The 23,045-nt window shown below is 40.3% G+C and overlaps 1 protein-coding gene across 3 annotated transcripts in view; it reads left to right on the top strand.

The window, feature by feature from the left end:
* Positions 1–22,643, top strand: part of efl1 (elongation factor like GTPase 1) — a 343,260-nt gene extending 320,617 nt beyond the window's left edge. For all 3 annotated transcript variants that reach the window (XM_060941122.1, XM_060941123.1, XM_060941121.1), the window contains 2 exons: positions 8,517–8,701; positions 21,349–22,643. In XM_060941122.1, the coding sequence (XP_060797105.1) occupies positions 8,517–8,701; positions 21,349–21,537 (374 nt within the window). In that variant the 3' untranslated portion in view covers positions 21,538–22,643. The remainder of the gene's footprint in view (positions 1–8,516; positions 8,702–21,348) is intronic.
* Positions 22,644–23,045: the final 402 nt, after the last annotated feature.

The raw sequence follows: 23,045 nt of genomic DNA, 5'->3' as shown, positions 1-23,045 counted from the left end.
TTTTTATGATGGTCTTTGGTACGGTATGACCTGGCCGTGAGTAGAACTCGCGATCTCCCGATCGAGAGGCGGACACGCTAACCACTAGGCCAACTCGCGGTCTTTCTCATTTATAAGGTGCCATTTTGGATGTTATTATTTATGCATTCATTTTTTTTCTGCGATCATTTTGTGCTCATTTAAACACACAAAATCTTTAGTTAATCAGGTGTCCACGCAGATGTTTATTAGGAAGATGACGAAGTAAAACCTGGCCACGTTATCGCAAGATAAAACTTATTTTCTGTCATAACTCACCTAAAAATTGTAGTACTTATGTTTTGCCCTTCTATAGCAATATTTATAACTACACAGTACACACTAACCGTAGATCAGTTTTATTTGATTTTCTGTCCTCTTTTTCAATTTTTTTTTTTTTTTTATCCTTTTCATCCATCCTCCCATGATGGTTAATCAATCATGTTTGTAAAATGTTTCCAAACCCACATTGCTTCGCGAGGTCTTTCGGGAGGAAATCGCATGTCATACACACAGGAAACCGTGCTCCCTGCTCCATAATTGGAAGCTGCTGTGAGTCAGTCATGTTCAGATGAGGTGATGTCAGAGCACCAGGTCCATGAACAAAGGCAGGGTTTGTCTGCTGAGTGAAAAAGGAGCTGATCCTGCCCTAAGAGAACCCCTACCCTTAGAGCAACTTTAACCCCATGTGCGAAAGGTGACATTAATAATAATTACATGACGTGAATTAATAATTCAACAAAAACCACAATGCCTCTTTGAACATTAGTGCACAGTATCAAAGATTCAGTCGTATCTCCTCAGTTGTAGACACGGAACGGTTCATCCTTGAATTGCAGCAAGGTTTTAGGCTATGATCTGTGTCGTCGTTAGAACTTTAGCAATGCACCTACGCCTCACTGGTGTAAATGTGTTATTGGAGTGTGACTAGTGGCTTCATTTTCGTTCGTGTTTAAATCCAGGGTGATGGCGTGTTCTACTCTTAGTAGAGTTATATAACCGATTCACTGTGCACTTTTCTATATTTTGCTCCATTTCGTCAAGGTTTCTGCATCTCATCAAAACTATAGTTAGCTATGTAATGGTACAGCTCTGGCTAGGCTTGTGCAGTATTGATTTTTCCCTGCTTGCAATTTTCCATTTTAATATATAACGATAGATGAAGTAATGATGATCTAACTGATGGTCTGGGGGGAAAAAAAAAAGACAGGAAAAGAGCCGTTCTGCCATTTCAGGATTAAGGAGAGGAGGTGAGGCGTAATAATACCACCAGCTGAGCAGTCAGGAGCTGCAGCGGCAATCACGAAAACTCAGCTAGATGGTGGATATTTAGGGGATTCTGCAGTAATGTGCAATAAACAGTCACGAAAAACATAACGGTGCATTTTCGGTTTAATCCGTTTCTAAATCGCCTGCCTAATGTCCACATGGGCAAGATACTGTTGATGCTGTATTTTTTATTTTTATTTTTTTATATCTGCAAAAAGCAGGTTAAAAAAAAAACCCAAAACGGCATAATTAATCACTTTCTAATTATCATCACTCTTAACAATTACTTAATTATTTTTACAGTGTTAGATTTAAGACTTTGTTGTAGGCCTGTTTAGGGCCCCGTCCCATAACACCGATAACTATAACTAAATCGGTCCCCTGCAGTTTATGTGGTTGGTGGTCACACCAGACGGATAACGATACCTATAGCCCAGGCCTGGGTTTATCCGTATCGGTGAGATCGCTTCTGGAGCGATTTTTTCCAGGCCTGAATCTGATCCGATAAAACATCTGACCAATCGGATAATTGTTTACATGTGACATTGTCCGAGCGTGTGCTGTTTTCCCCGGGCATCTTTCTACATCCTTGTTGCATCATGAAGTCACGGAATACAGGTTCACGGAAAATAAAAAAATATATAATCCAACATATGGATCTTTTATTCACAGATATGTGATATTTTCTGTGAAATATCAATAGTAAATTAATAAACACATAAATGCAGGTAAGGTATTTTAATTATGAACTTCAGCAGTCCAAACATTTAATTGTTGTAGACTTCTTAATTTTTTTTTTTATCCGTGATGCATCATCCGTATGAAATCCGTGACCAATCTGTAATATACGGAGACATCCGTGACCAATCTGTAAATTATTAGCATCCGCGATGCAGCCGTATTAAAATCTGTAACCACTCTGTATTTTGTATCCTTTTTTATTATATTTCTGTGGTCCGTGAGCTAGCCGTATTATATCAACCACCAGTGTGTGTGCATGGGTTGTTTTGAAGTCCGAGCTGTACGATAGGACTCGGAATAATGACCTACACTACCGTTCAAAAGTTTGGGGTCACTTTGAAATGTCCTTATTTTTGAAAGAAAAGCACTGTTCTTTTCAATGAAGATCACTTTAAACTAATCAGAAATCCACTCTATACATTGCTAATGTGGTAAATGACTATTCTAGCTGCAAATGTCTGGTTTTTGGTGCAATATCTCCATAGGTGTATAGAGGCCCATTTCCAGCAACTCTCACTCCAGTGTTCTAATGGTACAATGTGTTTGCTCATTGCCTCAGAAGGCTAATGGATGATTAGAAAACCCTTGTACAATCATGTTAGCACAGCTGAAAACAGTTGAGCTCTTTAGAGAAGCTATAAAACTGACCTTCCTTTGAGCAGATTGAGGCTACATCCACATGACAATGGCAACGAGATGTTATTAAAAAAAATATCGCGTCCACATGGGCAACGGATCAGTAAAATATCAGGTCCATATGGCAACGCAACGCTTGCTGAAAACGATGCAATACACATGCCACACCTCTAGGGGCGCTGTAAGACGGTCCCTTCGGAGACACCAGAACAATAGAAGAAGTAAGGACGCATGCGCATAAACTATTATGCACGAGACTTCATATTAGCCACAAAGTCAGAAAAATCTGTTCGTAAAATTACATTATAATGACCAAATACAATGAAAAGTATTTTTCCAGTCTCACCTGTGAAAGGTAATCCCATGTGATCTCGTTTGGACGGCAAACCTGTTGGTACAGTTAAACGCAGCACATGAATGAGGCACCTTTATTCTCCGCTTTGACATATCCAATATGGCGGCGAGGATGACGTATGATTCTACGCGGAAGGTGGCGTCTTTAATGGTCCGGAATAAATTGAATGCTACACGTTGATGGATTAATTTGTTGTTCTACGCCCTTTTTGAGGAATGTATTGTAGGACTTAAACCAACATCTGAAGAGGTGAGATCGCTCCTTTTTTTTCCATATTTTTGCTGGCAGGATTGACTCTGCCCTAACTCACTCTCTCTCACTTTGCACCATTACACAATAAATATTCACAGTGAAAATATTTTGTAAGCGCGTTTCATGAACCAAGTTATAGGATTTGTTGACAACTCGCATCAAGTTCGTTACACTTCTACCCGGCGTGAAGCACGTGGTTGTGACGTCATCGTAAACAAATCCGTTCTACTCATCCAGACGACTTCGCAACGGCACCGTTGCCAGATCTTTCCACTCTGGAACCCGTTCTCAAAAGATTTCGTTTTGGGGCACCCAAAACGCCGGTGCCGTGTGGACGCCAGGCCGAAACGATAAACAATTTTATCAGATTCACCTGAATCCGTTGCCGTGTGGACAGGGCCTGAGTTTCTGGAGCATCACATTTGTGGGGTCGATTAAATGCTCAAAATGGCCAGAAAAATGTCTTGACTATATTTTCTATTCATTTTACAACTTATGGTGGGAAATAAAAGTGTGACTTTTCATGGAAAACACAAAATTGTCTGGGTGACTCCAAACTTTTGAACGGTAGTGTACTACTTGGAAAAAACTTCCATGACTATTCCTAAGTTGCATGCATTTATTTCCCTGAGTGTCAGGACCAAGCGATATTATAGTCTGGATTATAGTTGTGATGTGACCGCTTCAGATTGGAACTAAATTCAGGTATAGGTATAGTCATAGTTGTAGTTATAGGTATAGTTATCAGTGTTGTGGGACCAGGACCGTAATCTTTTTTGGGTTTTCCTGCTTTTTAATGAAAATGCCATTTTTGACCATTCTTGCCTGAACTTTTTCAGTTACATCCATAATTAATTTCATTTATGTTAAATATATGCATATCTAATATTAGCTAAGTAAAACACACACTGATGGCTTTTATTTCACATTAATAAAGTCAAAATCTTCAGTGATCTCGACAGAAAGCGAAGAAGCCCATGTGAGTTGAAATGGATGCACTTTTGAGTGATAACTCATACCAGTGTACTACGATTTTAAATCGTGGAGCTCCTGTGTAAAATGTGGAAAAATTTGTTGGGTTTGGTAATAAAATACTGTCTAATAATCAGAATAAACATCACTGGACGTCATGGCAGCGTAATATTATATAGGGATAATAATATCATTGCATTGCACTTGCCTAAATTTGGTCCAGCTAGCTAATGGTCCAACTCTGGTACAGCTCGAAAATGATTATACAATAATCCGAAAATTACGATTATAAACGTTCTGGAAGAGTTTATTTGTAGTTGGTTTGTACAAGATTAAAAGATTTAAAGATATGCAAATTTTTATTGCTTGTAAAATCTTAACAGATTGAAATCCTAAACGGTTCATGACTGAAATGATGAGAGGTGAGGAAGAAGGGAAAGGTAGGAAAATTGAAAGAAAGAAGAGTTCTCATGTGCAGGTGCGGTGAGTCTTCTTAAAACTAGCTACAGTACAGTGCTTCGGATTTTTAGTTAAAAATGAAGAAAGCAGGATTGAGTCAAGGGAAAATTACAAAATACTTTCTGTAATATGATGTTCCTTAGCTGATGTGAGTCACTCTGACAGTCCTGTCTGTAATTGTAATACACACTGATCACATACTGAAAACTGCACTGGAGGAGCAATTACACAGTCTGTTTATGTAGATACAGTCTCAATGTCTGCAATACAAATCCTGTGTGTTTTTACTCCTGAAAGAGCAACATGTTCGAACGACATATTAATATAAACCCGTGCTTTGCCTGGCAGCTAAACGACTGCTGGAGCTGTTCGAGACCAATCTGATCTGAAAATTCAACAGATAAATACAACAATCATGTTACTGACCTGTTGCCAATTAACCAAATTAGTTTTTTTTTTCAGCATTACGCAACTTTTTCAGTCTTTTGTTGTCCCTGTCCCAGCTTTTCTGAAACGTGTTGCCAACATCAAATTCAAAGTGAGCATATATTTTTCAAAAAAAATTTCTCAGTTTCAACATTTGATATATTGTCTTTGTACTATTTTCAATGAAATATACATTTTCCATTTGGGGCGGCACGGTGGTGTAGTGGTTAGCACCGTCGTCTCACAGCAAGAAGGTCTGGGTTCGAGCCCCGTGGCCGGCGAGGGCCTTTCTGTGCGGAGTTTGCATGTTCTCCCCGTGTCCGCATGGGTTTCCTCCGGGTGCTCCGGTTTCCCCCACAGTCCAAAGACATGCAGGTTAGGTTAACTGGTGACTCTAAATTGACCGTAGGTGTGAATGTGAGTGTGAATGGTTGTTTGTCTCTGTGTGTCAGCCCTGCGATGATCTGGCGACTTGTCCAGGGTGTACCCCGCCTTTCGCCCGTAGTCAGCTGGGATAGGCTCCTGCGACCCTGCAGAGGATAAGCGGTTACGGATAATGGATGGCTGGATGGACGTTTAGAGAAAATGCCATGCAGTTGTTCAACTGGATGCACTAACATTGGGGGAAAATTTTTTTTAATTTGATTTATCTCAGGCGGCACAGTGGTGTAGTGGTTAGCGCTGTCACCTCACAGCAAGAAGGTCCTGGGTTCGAGCCCTGGGGCCGGCGAGGGCCTTTCTGTGTGGAGTTTGCATGTTCTCCCCGTGTCCGCGTGGGTTTCCTCCGGGTGCTCCGGTTTCCCCCACAGTCCAAAGACATGCAGGTTAGGTTAACTGGTGACTCTAAATTGACCGTAGGTGTGAATGTGAGTGTGAATGGTTGTCTGTGTCTATGTGTCAGCCCTGTGATGACCTGGCGACTTGTCCAGGGTGTACCCCGCCTTTCGCCCGTAGTCAGCTGGGATAGGCTCCAGCTTGCCTGCGACCCTGTAGAAGGATAAAGCGGCTAGAGATAATGAGATGAGATGATTTATCTCAGAAGGTATTGTGTTATCCTGAAGAAAATATTACTGCCAGAGAACTCTGACTACAGTGACCCTGCACCTAACGACCCACAGATCAACATTATTTAGCTAGATAATGTTAGTAATTTGCACTCACCTTTTCTTTAACAGTGAAAGGTTTCTTGTCCTTCACGTGCCAAACGGCAGCATTAGCGACCCATCCACAGTGAAAATGCGTACAGCCGTCTGTACTTTTGTAAGCTTTCATCCTGGCGGTAGCGTAAGGGGACGGATTCTGCACAAGCAGTATTTAGACATTCAGTGCGTTTACATGCACATCCAAATCGAGCTACTGTCGGTAATCGAGCTAAGGGTCCCAGCAGGGGTGCTAGAGAAATCCAATCCTACATGCACACAAGGAAATCGAGCTATTGTGTGAGGTACATTGTGCACCCAAGCCACAGGTGGAGCTACACGCCCCATCGTGTTGGTACACTTCCGGTTGTCGTCATGAAGAAGAGCTATTCAAGAGTATAAACAAAGTTATCAGCAGTGTTGCCAGATACTGCTGACGTTTTCCAGCCCAAAACATGTTCAAATCCGCCAAAATGCACTTAAAACCGCCCAATCTGGCAACACTGGCAGTTCCGTGCTCAAGCTGTTAGGCTTGCTCTAACAGACTGTATGGCTACAAACTGTCCTGCGCAGACCACTGTTTTGTAAGACAACTTATTTTGCACAATTGTATTTTCTAAAGTCCATTTTTTGCTTACAAAAAAATTATTTTTTTGCTTACAATTTAACTTGTCTTAATAAACACACAAAAAGTTCAATTGTTTTGTTTTTATTGACATTCTTCAGATGTTGGACATATACATACACACACGCACACAAATACAATGACTTGTTTATGTACACAATTCACAGCTATGCAACAGCTGTACAGATGTATTTGGTGATACAGTAAGTGAGCTAAATTTTAACAGTGCAAACAATGCCACAAAAAGAAAAGATTCATGCCGTTGTCATGATTCGTTGTCATGCTGACCGAGGCTGTTGTGTTTCCCGCTTGTGGTCTCGTCACTTCCGGAAGGGGCAGTGCTGAAGTAAGTAGCTCGAATACGTAGCTCAATAGGGTTTACATGCACTAAGTAGCTCGGCAGAAATCGCATAATCTAGGTCGTGTAGCTTGATTCCGAGAAATCAAGTTCGGTTCAATTTCAGCCGAATTAAGGTGTATACATGACATTTAGAACTTCGATTTCAGTTGAGCAACGGCAGAAATTCGATTCTCTCTATGTGCATGTAAACGCACTGATTGTCAAAGTGCAGCTCTGGCAGGGATTTAGCTGTTTTTAGTGACTGAAATACTGTGGTAGGTACGATCTCGAGGTCACCAGTGCCCAAAACTTCTTGTTGGTTCTTGTATTTTATTTTATTTTATTTTTTTTCTGTTGAGAGGTGAGCTAAATATCTGTTTCTTGGAACAGATGGAAACTAACAGGCCTGTGCTGCAGTTCTATGAAGTGTCCAGTGTTGGCCTCCATGTTGGACGGGTTTTTGCCCTCCAGGTCTCCGCGCCAGTCATGTGACTGAAAACTGTGACCTAGGAAAGTTTCAAAAATAGTTTGAATAATACTTTGTTTCTTTTAAAAGAGAAAGGCGAGAAGGAGAAATACAAAATATAGTGTTTGCCCATTAAATAAACAATCCACGCGTTTACGGTGTTGTCATAAATCATGTATCTCATGCTTGAAACTCACAAGGGACATCAGTGGATAGATGTCATCTGCATTTCCCTGCAGCAGGATATTTTCTAATTTCATAACATCAGCACGCTCTCTCTGTCCAGGCGTAGATGTTCTCAGTGGTGTGTGTGTGTGTGTGTCCTCTGCACAGATACAGAGTGAATACACTTGTATTGGTTGCTTCTGTGTGCGATTTTAAAGTGCTTTGTGTGGGATGATTTTCAGGCCCCTTGTTTAGTCACTCATGTTTCTGTCACGTCCTGATCCACAAGACCGTGGTGTGAAGGGTGTTAAGTGTCTGAGTGATGTCTGAGTGATCTCTCAGACCCGGCATGAAGAGGTCAGCGGTCACTCACATCTCTCTACTGTCTGTCAGCAGCTATTATTGTCTGAGCTGAGCTCTGTTAACACACTCCGGTCTCCTGGGCTTCTTTGTGAAACACACCGCACACAGCTCTTCCCCTCACACTTCCACCTATTCTTGTCCAACTGAGTGTGTGTGTGTGTGTGTGTGTGTGTGTGCAGTGAGCTACATGGTGTGTGTGTGTCTGCCCCATGTCATATTATGAGCTTTCAGTAAGTCATGACATTCATGACTCATTATTAAAGACTGTGTGTGTGTGATTGTTTGGATAGGGCGTGTGTATGGTGTCCTCTCCAAGCGTGAAGGTCGTGTCCTCAATGAGGAAATGAAGGAGGGATCAGACGTGTTCATCATCAGAGCCGTGCTGCCAGTGGCCGAAAGCTTCGGTTTCGCTGATGACATCCGCAAGAGGACGAGCGGCCTGGCAAGCCCCCAACTGGTCTTCACTCACTGGGAGGTAAGAGGGGTGGGGAGCATGCTGGAAGGGCATCAGGAAATGGGGGGGAAGGGAAGGAAGGAAATGAAACAAATTATTAAAATTAGCAATGATAAAGAAATAAATAAAAATGAAAGTGTAACAGGAGAAAAAAAAATCAAGGAAGGAAGGATGGATTAATGGTTGGATAAAAGAGAAGGGAAACAATGAGAGAGTAAATGAATGAAGGAAAAGGTAGGAGGAAAGAAAATAAGAGCAATGAAATGGAACACATAAAACAAGCAATTATGAAAATAAATTACTGGACAAAAATTAAAGGAAAGAAAGAAATGACGGATCAAAGCCAAAGGTAAGAAAAGAGAGTTAATAAATAAATGAATGAATGAAAGCACTAAAAATGGATAATGGAGTATCAGAAGAAAACACACACACACACAGGAGCGGTTAATTAATTCTGTGTTTAACTCAGTCCTCGCTAGTTTGCTGTATTTTCTGTGGCTTTTGTGATTTGTGTGTGTACCATCAAACAGTAAATAATAAAAATACAGTAAATGGGCCGATTCCACAACTGCAGCAATCCATATTTTGTAAAGAGAAATGACATCCATCGTTACTTTAAAACAGGAAGTGACTTTTAATGAATAAAAATACAGAAAAACCATTTAACTAGAAGGTATGTCCAAACTTTTGACTGGTACTGTATGTGTGCAAATATGCGTGCGCGTGTGCGGTCTCCTCTTACAGTTAAACTGCTGCTGTCATGCTTTACTGGTTTCCACTGTTTTAAAGGTCTTCCCTGGATTCTCATCTCCGCACACACACGCACAGAGTTCTATTTCTAGAAAGCCCTCATGGCATTTCCCCACAAATGCAGTCAGTGTCAAAACACTGCGATAAAACTGCTAGACTATTTGGCTAATATATATTTTTAATCACGCTCACCTGTTCTCAGCGTTATCATTTTATTTATTTATTGGAGATTCAACACGACCATCACTAATAATGCATAATACACACGCCACTAATTTACTGGCAAATCAAACTAGTGATGTAGGTTTCCTCCAAAGTCACATCGCAGCAGAGAAGAATGACTGTTAGAAGAGCCTCGGTTTTGTTTTGGCTTTAAATCTGATTTTCTACACACACACACACACACACACACACACACACACACACACACACACACACACACACACACACAGTTGATCTTTTTGCTTTTGCTGAGAAGCCGTACCAGCTCCTGGGACACACTGACTGTATGTTCCAAAGTTGGCTTGTGGTTTGTTTATCCAAATTGCAGTATTTATGGTAATTGTGACTGTTCATCAGTAATCATGTGTGTAAAGTTAATTTCGATGAAAGGGTTTCTGTTGAGAAAAATATTTGTCATAAACAGTCCTCAGGCTCACATCTGTAGAGCTTATCGAGAACATCTGCATGAGATGGAAGAGAATTATTGATACAAGGGTTTAAGGGTGTGTGTGTGTGTGGTGAAGCCATTACACAGATTTAAACCTGGGTGACCTGTGGCTGAAGAGAGCGAGTGTATGAATGAGTTATAACCAACAAGAGTCTTATAAAGTCAAACACACTGCACCTCTTCATTCTTCTCATCACCGATTTTCTCTCTCTCTCACCCACTCGCTCCTAAATAAGAAATCGATTATTATTGATCATAATTGATTAGAAATCTATTATTATTGAAAATCGACAGACAACTGGTGTGTAAAAACTATTTTAAACTGATGTGTAAATAGACTAGCAGTGTGATCCGGCCCTAACCGGAACACTTGTATAATCCTCCTCTACGCCATCATCATTCGCAAATGAGCAGTAGGCCTGCTCCAGATTCTGAACAGATAATCACCTATCAATCAGAGGCTGCTGGATCATATGGTAGCTGATTCCATGGCATCATCATATATCGAATTAGGCAATAGCTCCATAACAAATATTATTTCATTTAAACTTGTCCTGCTGCTTGCCAGGAGGCCATACGATACATTCAGCTGCTGATCGAATTTTTTCACTTCTCCTTTCGCAGTATGTACGGGAGTGATTAACTCTTGCTGCTGTCATGTCATAGAGAGGTTTTAGGCACAGGTTCAGTCAGACTGTGTGTGTGTGTGTGTGTGTATGGTCAACTGGCAGGGGTTGACGTTAGCAGAGACAGGTGTCATAACCAGAGCATGTGTGTGTGTACGGCTCATCCTGCTGTCTTGCGAGGTCATTAGGCACATATGCCACAGTCTCAGTCTGTCTGCCAAGTGTCTTCTGCCCCTGGCGTGAAGAAAAAACACACACACACACCGGACTGCTGGCCATAGACGTAGCTTGAGCAGTCCAGGTCACCTAATCTAATTATTTATGAGGCATCAGGGCTGGGTTTTGTGTGTGTGTGTGTGTGTGTGTGTGTGTGTGTGTGTACCGTACCAGATGAAATGCAGTTAGTGTAGCTCTATGCTGACACTAGACTGTCATGTGGTCATGACACACAATTGGTGTCACTCAGCCCTGCTTGTTTCTCTCTCTCTCTCACTCACTCACTCTCTCACACACACACACACACACACACACACACACACACACACACACACACACACACACACACACACACACACACACACAAAAGCCCTGCTTGTTTCTTTCCCTCTCTCTCTCACACACACACACACACACACACAGAGCACAGCACTGTCACAATCTGAGGGTTCATTAAATCTTCTGTTTGGTTTGACTCCCATTCATTATCCATTGTCACCACTATTCTGTAATTATGAAGAGACGAGCAGCTATAATGAGAGCGTAGATGACTCTTTAGTACACTGTAATGTGCTCACTGATTCTCTGTTACACTGCACACAAGTTTTACAGGGAGAAAAAGACTTTCAACTTATATGATTTCAACTTATTTGGGTTTGGAACAGTTAAAAGGGAAAAATTCTCAGTTTTTTCCTTTTATTTTTAAAGAATCTCTCTCTCTCTCTCTCTCTCTCTCTGTCTCTCTCTCTCTCTCTGTATGTGCACATACATTTGCACCTCAACACTGTGCACTGTGTTCCACAGTTGATCAACTGTGTATGAGACTAAAGCAGCTCAGTGTGCAGGGCTGTGAGCAAAACAAAACCTCTCAGAGGGAACGAAGAGGAAGGAAGGGAATAAAGTCCAACTGAATACATTTGTTAATTTTGTTGAACACTAAAACAAAATGTTTGTGAATGACCTTTTCACATGTCAAGCTCCAGATAATGACTAAATAATAATTCACCCTTCCACTCAAAATATGTGCCAGAATGTAATGATATTTTCCTCAACAAATAAAATCGATACAGAAATGTCAGAATCAGTCGATTGGACTTAAGTGAACCGTTTTCCCTTTGAAAAGGAGAATATACAAAACTATACACTCGAATGCACAGAAGAGGCGCGGCAAGAGGGAAACCCCGATGATATGTGTATTCATGCTGATTGCTCACCCAGTTTTGTAATGAAATGTTTTATCCCCTTGATAAACCTGCTTTCTGTAATGTCTGTTTTGCTCGGCTGATATAGAAGTAGCTACTTGGAATTAGCATACCTTATGAACAGTCGCTGAAATGAATTGACGTACATGACGTGTATATTCTTGTAATAAAACATGTTACAATAACGTTATTCTATTCAGTCACTTCTTTATGAAAGAGCTGGTCGAGTTTTAGCCACTGCAGAGCTTTCGTCAGCCAAAGCGCATCAAAGAAGGGAAAAGGAGTAAAGCTTTATTTCCAGGTGGCTTTATAAAGAAATTCTTGCATTACGGTTAAGAAGTTAAAACTTCTAGAATGGTTCAATTCAAATTGAGTAAAATTGCTGTCACATTTTTAAAAAGGTACCCTATGTGGGTACATGTGGCTACTGCTTATAAATAAAATTGTTTTCTGATCCCATGTCCATACAGTAAATATAGCATATATACAGTTAGGTCCATAAATATTTGGACAGAGGCAACATTTTTCTAATTTTGGTTCTGTACATTACCACAATGAATTTTGAACAAAACAATTCAGATGCAGTTGAAGTTCAGACTTTCAGCTTTAATTCAGTGGGTTGAACAAAATGATTGCATAAAAATGTGAGGAACTAAAGCATTTTTTAAACACAATCCCTTCATTTCAGGGGCTCAAAAGTAATTGGACGAATTAAATAATTGTAAATAAAATGTTCATTTCTAATACTTGGTTGAAAACCCTTTGTTGGCAATGACTGCCTGAAGTCTTGAACTCATGGACATCACCAGACGCTGTGTTTCCTCCTTTTTAATGCTCTGCCAGGCCTTTACTGCAGCGGTTTTCAGTTGCTGTTTGTTTGTGGGCCTTTCTGTCTGAAGTTTAGTCTTTAACAAGTGAAATGCATGCTCAATTGGGTTGAGATCAGGTGACTGACTTGGCCATTCAAGAATATTCCACTTCTTTGCTTTAATAAACTCCTGGGTTGCTTTGGCTTTATGTTTTGGGTCATTGTCCATCTGTATTATGAAACGCCGACCAATCAGTTTGGCTGGATTTGAGCACACAGTATGTCTCTGAATACCTCAGAATTCATCCGGCTGCTTCTGTCCTGTGTCACATCATCAATAAACACTAGTGACCCAGTGCCACTGGCAGCCATGCATGCCCAAGCCATCACACTATCTCCACCGTGTTTTACAGATGATGTGGTATGCTTTGGATCATGAGCTGTACCACGCCTTCGCCATACATTTTTCTTTCTATCATTCTGGTAGAGGTTGATCTTGATTTCATCTGTCGAAAGAATGTTCTTGCAGAACTGTGCTGGCTTTTTTAGATGTTTTTTAGCAAAGTCCAATCTAGCCTTTTTATTCTTGAGGCTTATGAGTGGCTTGCACCGTGCAGTGAACCCTCTGTATTTACTTTCATGCAGTCTTCTCTTTATGGTAGATTTGGATATTGATAGGCCTACCTCCTGGAGAGTGTTGTTCACTTGGTTGGCTGTTGTGAAGGGGTTTCTCTTCACCATGGAAATTATTATGCGATCATCCACCACTGTTGTCTTCTGTGGGCGTCCAGGTCTTTTTGCATTGATGAGTTCACCAGTGCTTTCTTTCTTTCTTGCTCAGGATGTACCAAACTGTAGATTTTGCCACTCCTAATATTGTAGCAATTTCTCTGATTTTTTTTTTCTGTTTTCGCAGCTTAAGGATGGCTTGTTTCACCTGCATGGAGAGCTCCTTTGACCGCATGTTTTCTTCACAGCAAAATCTTCCAAATGCAAGCATCACACCTCAAATCAACTCCAGGCCTTTTATCTGCTTAATTGAGAATGACATAACGAAGGAATTGCCCACACCTGCCCATGTAATAGCCTTGGAGTTAATTGTCCAATTACTTTTGTTCCCTTTAAAAACAGGGTGGCACATGTTAAGGAGCTGAAACTCCTAAACCCTTCATCCAATTTTAATGTGGATACCCTCAAATGAAAGCTGAAAGTCTGGACTTTATGTCCATGTCCATTATATAACTATAACTTGAATATGTTTCAGTAAACAGGTAAAAAAACAAAATTTGTGTCAGTGTCCAAATATATATGGACCTAACTGTATTTACTCTATGAAGCAGTTGCCACAAAAATGAAGCGTAATCCAAAAATGAACAATTTAAAAATCACAGAAGTAAAATATACCAATACTGTATATTATTCGACTCTTACCTCTTACAGTTTTCGAAACTGAAACCTCCGAACCGAGGCTGACACACGCACGCTGTCACCATGACCCAAACTCTTATTTCCCGGAAAAGGCCCGGCGCTAGAGCTCAGTGGTCTCAATACTCTCTTCGACAACTTCCTGTAATAACTCGGAAGCACATCACATCTCCATCACACATGGGACCACTGGCCGAAGAAGGCGAGGAAAGGGGGGCAACCTGGAGTATATTTTAAAATAGGAACACACTTTCCCTCGGTAATAAGCATAAACATGTCTGAAGGTGATTTCTGTAGTCTCGTCCATTTATTTCGAATGGTGAACCGAATTGTATACATTCACCAGTCATTTTAATAGGAACACCTGTATGCGCAGTGCGCAACTGTTACACTCATTCTTACATTCTTACAACAACACGATGACAGACTGACTACAGCCTCGATATGAGGCAGTAGCCACAAAACCTCAAACTAATAATAACCAAGTGGTTAAAATATGTATTTTCATCAGAGGACTAAAACTAATTTCAAAGTATTTGTGAACATGAATGTTGATTAGCCTGGGAGTAAATTAGGTGGATTGGGGTGGAAAAGAACGAAAGGGAATGGGGTGCAGTGGAATACACAGAAGTGCCAGCTTATTTGGGTATACAAGTCTGAACAGAATTAAACAGTGTAGAATAAACAGGAATGGAATAAACTAGAATGGATTAGGATGAAATGGAGCATATTGGTATAGAATAGAATGAGCTGGAATGCAGTGTAATAAACAAGAATGGAGTAGAATGGAAGAGAATAAATTGGAACAGTAGAATAGAATAAACTGGAGTGCAGTAGAATTGAACAGAATAAATTGAAATGGAGGAGAATGGAATAGCATAAATTGGAATGGGATAAACTTTGAATGGAATATTATAATTGGAATGAAATAAAGTAGAATGGAATAGAATAAACTGGAATGCAAAAAATATGGAATAGAATAAATTAATAGAATAGAATAAACGAGAATGGAGTCAAATAATCTGGAATGGAGTAGAATCGAATAGCGCAAATTGGAATAGAATAAACTGGAATGGAATAGAATAGAAAAAGCTAAAATGGAGTAGAATGGAATAGAGTAAATTGGTATAGAATAGAATAAAACGCAGTGGAATCACAAAGTGGATTTGGGTCGATTAGAATGGAATTAACTGAAATGGAGTAGGCTGTCAGAGAATAACTTGGAATGGGAGAGTGTGGAAAGGCACGTGGTGAAAGAAATGGATCGGAATGAGTTAAATGCCATGGAACGGTAGGATGGGACAGGAGTGATGTGAGGTATATGATGGAATGGAACGGAGTAGGAGAAAACAGAATAGGGTAAAATTTCATCTACTGATTAAGAAGAGGATGGAATAGAGTAGAACTGAGTGAGGTACAATAGATAGGAATATGAATTAGAATTAACTGAATGGACTGTTAGGGACTTCTGGAGATATAAAGACAGAGTAATAGAGAAACGGAAAGAGAGGGACAGGACTGGAAACCATTCACTTAAGTCAGGGATGTTCACCTCACATGCACAGAAACAAACGTCCTCCTCATCCTCACTGTTCTCCAGAGAGGTCGGGTGGCAGATGCTGGCGCTTGTGGTCGAGGGCGTAAATGGGGCTGTTGGTGCCATCTGTGCTGCGGTAAAAGAGCTCCCAGGACCAGGTGTGTGCTCGTGTGTGTGTTTGTCAAGGCCTCTGCCGGACTCATACAGTAATTGTACCTCCTGTCTATTTTCAGAGCATGAGGTCATTGTGTGTGTGTAGCTGCAATCATTGCGTCATACCCATGGCACCTGCTACTGGCTGTGTCTTTGTGCACGTGTGTGTGTGTGTGTGTGCGCGCACGCGTATATGCAGTGCTCTCCATAATGAGCATTCTGTCAGACTGCTTTCTTGACAATAGAGAGACTTAAACTGAATAATAAATGAGAGACTTACATTCGGACATTATGCACAGTATCATTTCTATAACATCGAAGGCAATAAGGTTTTGAAAACACTGTTTAAAATAACAGCATTTATACTTTGCTCTCATAACAGCACAGCAAAAAATAAATAAAAATAAAAAAGATTTAGATGAGATAAATATTACCAGAGAAGATTAAATATAAGTATTATTCCAGTTGTTTTTACAGAATATTTTACTAAACAAATGTTATGTTTTCATCTGTTTTAATGGTAAATCAGTAACTGATGACACATGCATTCGTCTGGGTGTTGATTTAAAGCCCACACGAGCAGCACGGAGGCCGCAGTAATAATGTTCAGTGGTGTCTCGGTGTGGTTATCGCAACGAGACAATCCCCGTCGAGCTTTCATTTCGACCCTGGAGTGTTGTTCCAGCATTACACTGATGTCAAGTAACTGATTACAACAACTTTATTAACTGTACAAAACCTTCCCCCCCTTATCCTTGTGCTTATTTAGGGCAAAATGGCCTTTCATTTATTTTGGCTTTCTACTCCATTATCTTTTGCTGAACTGTAAGTAGTTACAGTTTCATCTCAGGCTGGCTGAGTTTTATTGGCAATGTTTGGAGGTTTTTTTTTTTTTTTTTTTTTAACGATTTCCAACTTAAAACTTTTGATTAGTTTCCTGGAGTGTAATTTCACTTCTGTGCCAACAAGTTTGCGAGAGATTCAAGATTCTCAGGCACTCAGTTCACAGCTGTTAAATAATGAGCCCCATCTATAACAAGCATTATTCTCAGGCATGTGTTGATAGAAAATTGTGTGGGGTTTTTTTTATGTATATATTTTATAATTATCCAAAACTATCACTTGCAACTATGATGATAAAATATTGCAATATATAGTCTTAACAGATTATCAGCATCTGTCTAATTATTGCTGATTAAATCTATACTCATCTTACTGGTATTACTGCACTGTCAGAAATAGGGGTACAATCTTGCCCCTTTTCCACCAAAGCAGTTCCAGGGCTGGTTCGGGGCCAGTGCTTAGTTTGGAACCGGGTTTTCTGTTTCCACTGACAAAGAACTGGCTCTGGGGCCAGAAAAACCGGTTCCAGGCTAGCACCAACTCTCTGCTGGGCCAGAGGGAGTTGTTAAGACCAACAACAGTAACAAGACCGCGAAAGATCGCCATTTTTAAGCGATGAGAAGCAGCAGCTGTACAAACGCGAAGTCATCCGTTAGTGGTGGTGGTGGTGTTGCTGCTGCTGCTGCTGCGTCTTCCGTGTTGTTTTTGCTTCAATATTCGCGCCAAGGTTTATGCAAACGTAGCAACATAACTGACGTATACAGTGACGTAATGACGTGTCTTGTTAGCACCGCAAGCTATGGAAAAGCAAACTGGTTCTCAGCTGGCTCGCAAGTTGAACGAGTTGTGAACCAGCACCGGCCCCGAACCAGCCCTGGAACTGATTTGGTGGAAAAGGGGTATCTGAGTCCTTTTCTGTCCTCTAAGGTACAGTTTACACTAAGGTACCCCTTAGGGCTCATTATTGGACCTCAAGGTAACTATTACCCCTTTTCCACCAAATCAGTTCCAGGGCTGGTTCGGGGCCAGTGCTGGTTCACAACTCGTTCAACTTGTGAGCCAGCTGAGAACCAGTGTGCTTTTCCATAGCTCGCGGTGCTAAGGGAAGCCACGTCATTACGTCGCTGTATACGTCAGTTACGTCGCTGTATACGTCAGTTACGTCGCTGCGTTTGCATAAACCTTGGCGCGAACATCGAAGCAACAACAACACGGAGAAGAAGCAGCAGCAGCAACAACAACAACTTAGATGACTTCGCGTTTGTACAGCTGCTGCTTCTTGTTGCTTAAAAATGGCGACCTTTCGTGGTCTTGCAATTGTTGTTGATCTTAACAACTCTGTCCCACCCCCCACACTGACGTAAGCGGTTCTTTCCTCTGGCCCAGCAGAGAGTTGGTGCTAGCCTGGAACCGTTTTTTCTGGACCCAGAGCCAGTTCTTTGTCAGTGGAAACAGAAAACCCGGTTCCAAACTAAGCACTGGCCCCGAACCAGCCCTGGAACTGCTTTGGTGGAAAAGGGGCATATGTGTACCTTTTTAGGGTCAAAAAGGTACACATATGTTCCCAAGCAGTATATAAAGGGTATAAATAAGTACCTTAGAGGGTCCTGCTCCAGTAACAAGCCATTGTACTCCTAAAGGTACAATAATGTACTTTATTTTCTGAGAGTGTATATTTCATGCTGCTGTGTTTTTGCATGAGGATAGTTTTCTCAGATCCTGCACCAGTATTTTCGCACAATTTCTGATGCATCTATTTACTGCAGTACACATCATGCTGTAATCATTATTTTTCGGTTGTTGTCATACTGACAGTACTACTGTTATTTATTTACCTACCTTCAGACATATTCTTACTGCCAAGCTGCTGCAATTTACCTTTATTTCCCCATGAAGGATTAATAAATGTTTATTTCCTCTTACGTTAACTTAAATGAAAACAGCCAGGTGATCATCTCACCAATAAGGACTATGACCCAGTGGAGCATACTATTCTAGGAAAATAATCAACCCTAAAGTTAATTATTTCCTAATTATAGCATGCATTGAATTGTGTTATTCCTCTATCTACAGCAATTTGCCAGTGATTACTTTTTTTATTATTATTAATTACAGAATCGCACATCATCCTTTTTATTCATTTAGCATTGTGGAACTGAACAAGTTAGTTGTTTTATCACTTATGTTACTGCACCTATAAACAGTTGTTCCCTCACCAGCCTGTTTTTTCCCTCTTCTTTGATGTTAATAAGACAAAAAAACAAAACGCAGCTCTTCCTGTGATAGAGAAAATGAAAAGCCTGCCATTTTGAAGACTTTCTTGTTGGAAGACTTATAGTTCCAGGTTTATCTCCAACTTTTACGAAACACTGACACTGGAGACTCCTTCCATAAATGCGAAATAAAACCTCTCTTCACAGAAAACTGTACCGTATTGACAACTGACAATGTTTTTTTTAATCTGTTTATGTTGAGTGTCCAACATACAAGTCCCTGTGAATGAGTTGCTGCTATAGAAACTACAACCCCGATTCCAAAAAAGTTGGGACAAAGTACAAATTGTAAATAAAAACGGAGTGCAATGATGTGGAAGTTTCAAAATTCCATATTTTATTCAGAATAGAACATAGATGACATATCAAATGTTTAAACTGAGAAAATGTATCATTTAAAGAGAAAAATTAGGTGATTTTAAATTTCATGACAACACCACATCTCAAAAAAGTTGGGACAAGGCCATGTTTACCACTGTGAGACATCCCCTTTTCTCTTTACAACAGTCTGTAAACGTCTGGGGACTGAGGAGACAAGTTGCTCAAGTTTAGGGATAGGAATGTTAACCCATTCTTGTCTAATGTAGGATTCTAGTTGCTCAACTGTCTTAGGTCTTTTTTGTCGTATCTTCCGTTTTATGATGCGCCAAATGTTTTCTATGGGTGAAAGATCTGGACTGCAGGCTGGCCAGTTCAGTACCCGGACCCTTCTTCTACACAGCCATGATGCTGTAATTGATGCAGTATGTGGTTTGGCATTGTCATGTTGGAAAATGCAAGGTCTTCCCTGAAAGAGACGTCGTCTGGATGGGAGCATATGTTGCTCTAGAACCTGGATATACCTTTCAGCATTGATGGTGTCTTTCCAGATGTGTAAGCTGCCCATGCCACACGCACTAATGCAACCCCATACCATCAGATGCAGGCTTCTGAACTGAGCGCTGAGAACAACTTGGGTCGTCCTTCTCCTCTTTAGTCCGAATGACACGGCGTCCCTGATTTCCATAAAGAACTTCAAATTTTGATTCGTCTGACCACAGAACAGTTTTCCACTTTGCCACAGTCCATTTTAAATGAGCCTTGGCCTAGAGAAGACGTCTGCGCTTCTGGATCATGTTTAGATACGGCTTCTTCTTTGAACTATAGAGTTTTAGCTGGCAACGGTGGATGGCACGGTGAATTGTGTTCACGGATAATGTTCTCTGGAAATATTCCTGAGCCCATTTTGTGATTTCCAATACAGAAGCATGCCTGTATGTGATGCAATGCCATCTAAGGGCCCGAAGATCACGGGCACCCAGTATGGTTTTCCGGCCTTGACCCTTACGCACAGAGATTCTTCCAGATTCTCTGAATCTTTTGATGATATTATGCACTGTAGATGATGATGTGTTCAAACTCTTTGCAATTTTACACTGTCGAACTCCTTTCTGATATTGCTCCACTATTTGTCGGCGCAGAGTTAGGGGGATTGGTGATCCTCTTCCCATCTTTACTTCTGAGAGCCGCTGCCACTCCAAGATGCTCTTTTTATACCCAGTCATGTTAATGACCTATTGCCAATTGACCTAATGAGTTGCAATTTGGTCCTCCAGCTGTTCCTTTTTTGTACCTTTAACTTTTCCAGCCTCTTATTGCCCCATCCCAACTTTTTTGAGATGTGTTGCTGTCATGAAATTTCAAATGAGCCAATATTTGGCATGAAATTTCAAAATGTCTCACTTTCGACATTTGATATGTTGTCTATGTTCTATTGTGAATACAATATCAGTTTTTGAGATTTGTAAATTATTGCATTCCGTTTTTATTTACAATTTGTACTTTGTCCCAACTTTTTTGGAATCGGGGTTGTATAACATATTAGACCAAGTGCATTCATGTAAACCTTTTGGCCAGTCAGAATCACGCATTCAACAGGGATATACTAATCCATGGATGGATTGATCAGTCGATAGAGGGATTGCTTGATGGAGTGATGGATGGATTGATGCATTCATGGATTGACCCACAGTGGGAAATTTTCGAAATCCAAAATAAAATGTTGGGATCAGATAATGCACAAATAATGCTGTTAAATAATTCATGTCCACTGTCCTATATTTCCAGGTGTTTTATGCAACAAATGTTCTCAGCGAGTTTTTTTTTTTTAAATGTGTTCTCCTCAGGTCATCTCCAGTGATCCGTTCTGGGTGCCCACTACTGAAGAAGAATATCTCCATTTTGGAGAAAAGGCAGATTCAGCCAATCAGGCACTGAAATACGTGAATGCCGTGCGGAAGCGCAAAGGGCTTTACGTGGAGGAGAAAATCGTCGAACACGCTGAGAAACAACGGACTCTCAGCAAGAACAAATGAACTCCTCCTTCACAGCCATTTCCTTTTACCTCGTAACACCTTTCAGCTGATTGGATGTTTAAAGTCTAACATTATACTGAGTTCCAGATAGATTGTTTCGTAGATATTTTATTCCAGCAAATTCTCTGTGTGAATTATATATAAATGGCATTCTGGATTATTCCATCAATGCTGGTATAATTGGGATATCTGTGTATCATCAGCATTCTTCATACAAAAGTTCTATGAAAATTTGGAAATCATTGTGGACATAACTGGAAGTATTGTGGAATAATTTGGTATTTTAAAAAATTACAGCATCCTGATATATTTTGTTATAAAAGGTTAGGCAAAGATAACATGACACTTTGCACTTACTGTAATTTGCACTGACTGTGTAGCTAATACATGATAGTAATAATTATGCAAACATTATTGACCAAAGTGAACTCGGCATAATGTTGGTCTGAAGTGTGTAAGATGTTTTGTTTTTGTTTTGTTTTTTAATGGAAATTTCTGGACGAAGTTGAAGTTTTAGGATTACATATTAAACAGCCTTTGAGCTAACATTTGGTGAGCCCTCATTGCCAGACAATTATTTTTTTACTTGAGCTTTTCTTAAAGATATAGTTTGGTGAAAAATTAAATGTACTCCTTTCCCCATTACCCCAAATAAAGTTAATCAGCCAAGACCTCCATTTACATGTAGTTCGACTTCCATTACTTGTTAGCTACATTATCCTCCGAGCTCCAGGACAGAACTAAAAAAGGAAACTTTGGACACCTAATACACCTTGACTGATCAACTATATTTGCAGTAAGGGGAACATTGTGTAAAATTCGATTTTTTTTTTCACTGAACCATTACTTTAATTTAGCACGGTTCTGGAGCTACGTTTCATCTGAGTTTCCCTACATAGTGTGAAAAGCTCCCCAACGGCGAGAAGCAATTGGATAATTGACGAGCCAAGCCATCTCCTAGAGTTCCCCAATGGATTTCATCATGCAGGCTATTAAGACCTTAAATTAAGTTGTGGGGAAGGAAAAAAATACAGTGAATTTCAGGGATGAGAAGCATTGTATTATTTTTGTGGAACAAAGACCATATTAAATGAATTAGAAGCTTGGTCCCTTGTGTATCTTTTTTCCATTAAAGCACAACAAAGTACAGTCCAATGGTTCGCTCGAGATATGAATTATATTTTGTCTATGATTTCAATCTCCAGAAAGTGGCAGCATTGTCATGTTTCGTATTCCTTTCCATGATAACCATCTACTAACTAAACAGGAATAATCTTAGTCCCAGAGCCTTGCAGCCTGACATTAAAGGTTTGAGGAGCTCCAAAACCTTCAGAGAAAAAAGTGATTGTTTTTGGTCTACAGTGGTGCTTGAAAGTTTGTGAACCCTTTAGAATTTTCTATATTTCTACATAAATATGACCTAAAACATCATCAGATTTTCACACAAGTCCTAAAAGTAGATAAAGAGAACCCAGTTAAACAAATGAGACAAAAATATTATACTTGGT

The sequence above is a fragment of the Neoarius graeffei genome, chromosome 15 (assembly GCF_027579695.1).
Source record: "Neoarius graeffei isolate fNeoGra1 chromosome 15, fNeoGra1.pri, whole genome shotgun sequence".
Taxonomy (NCBI): Eukaryota; Metazoa; Chordata; class Actinopteri; order Siluriformes; family Ariidae; genus Neoarius; species Neoarius graeffei.
This window is presented reverse-complemented; position numbering and strand designations above follow the sequence as displayed.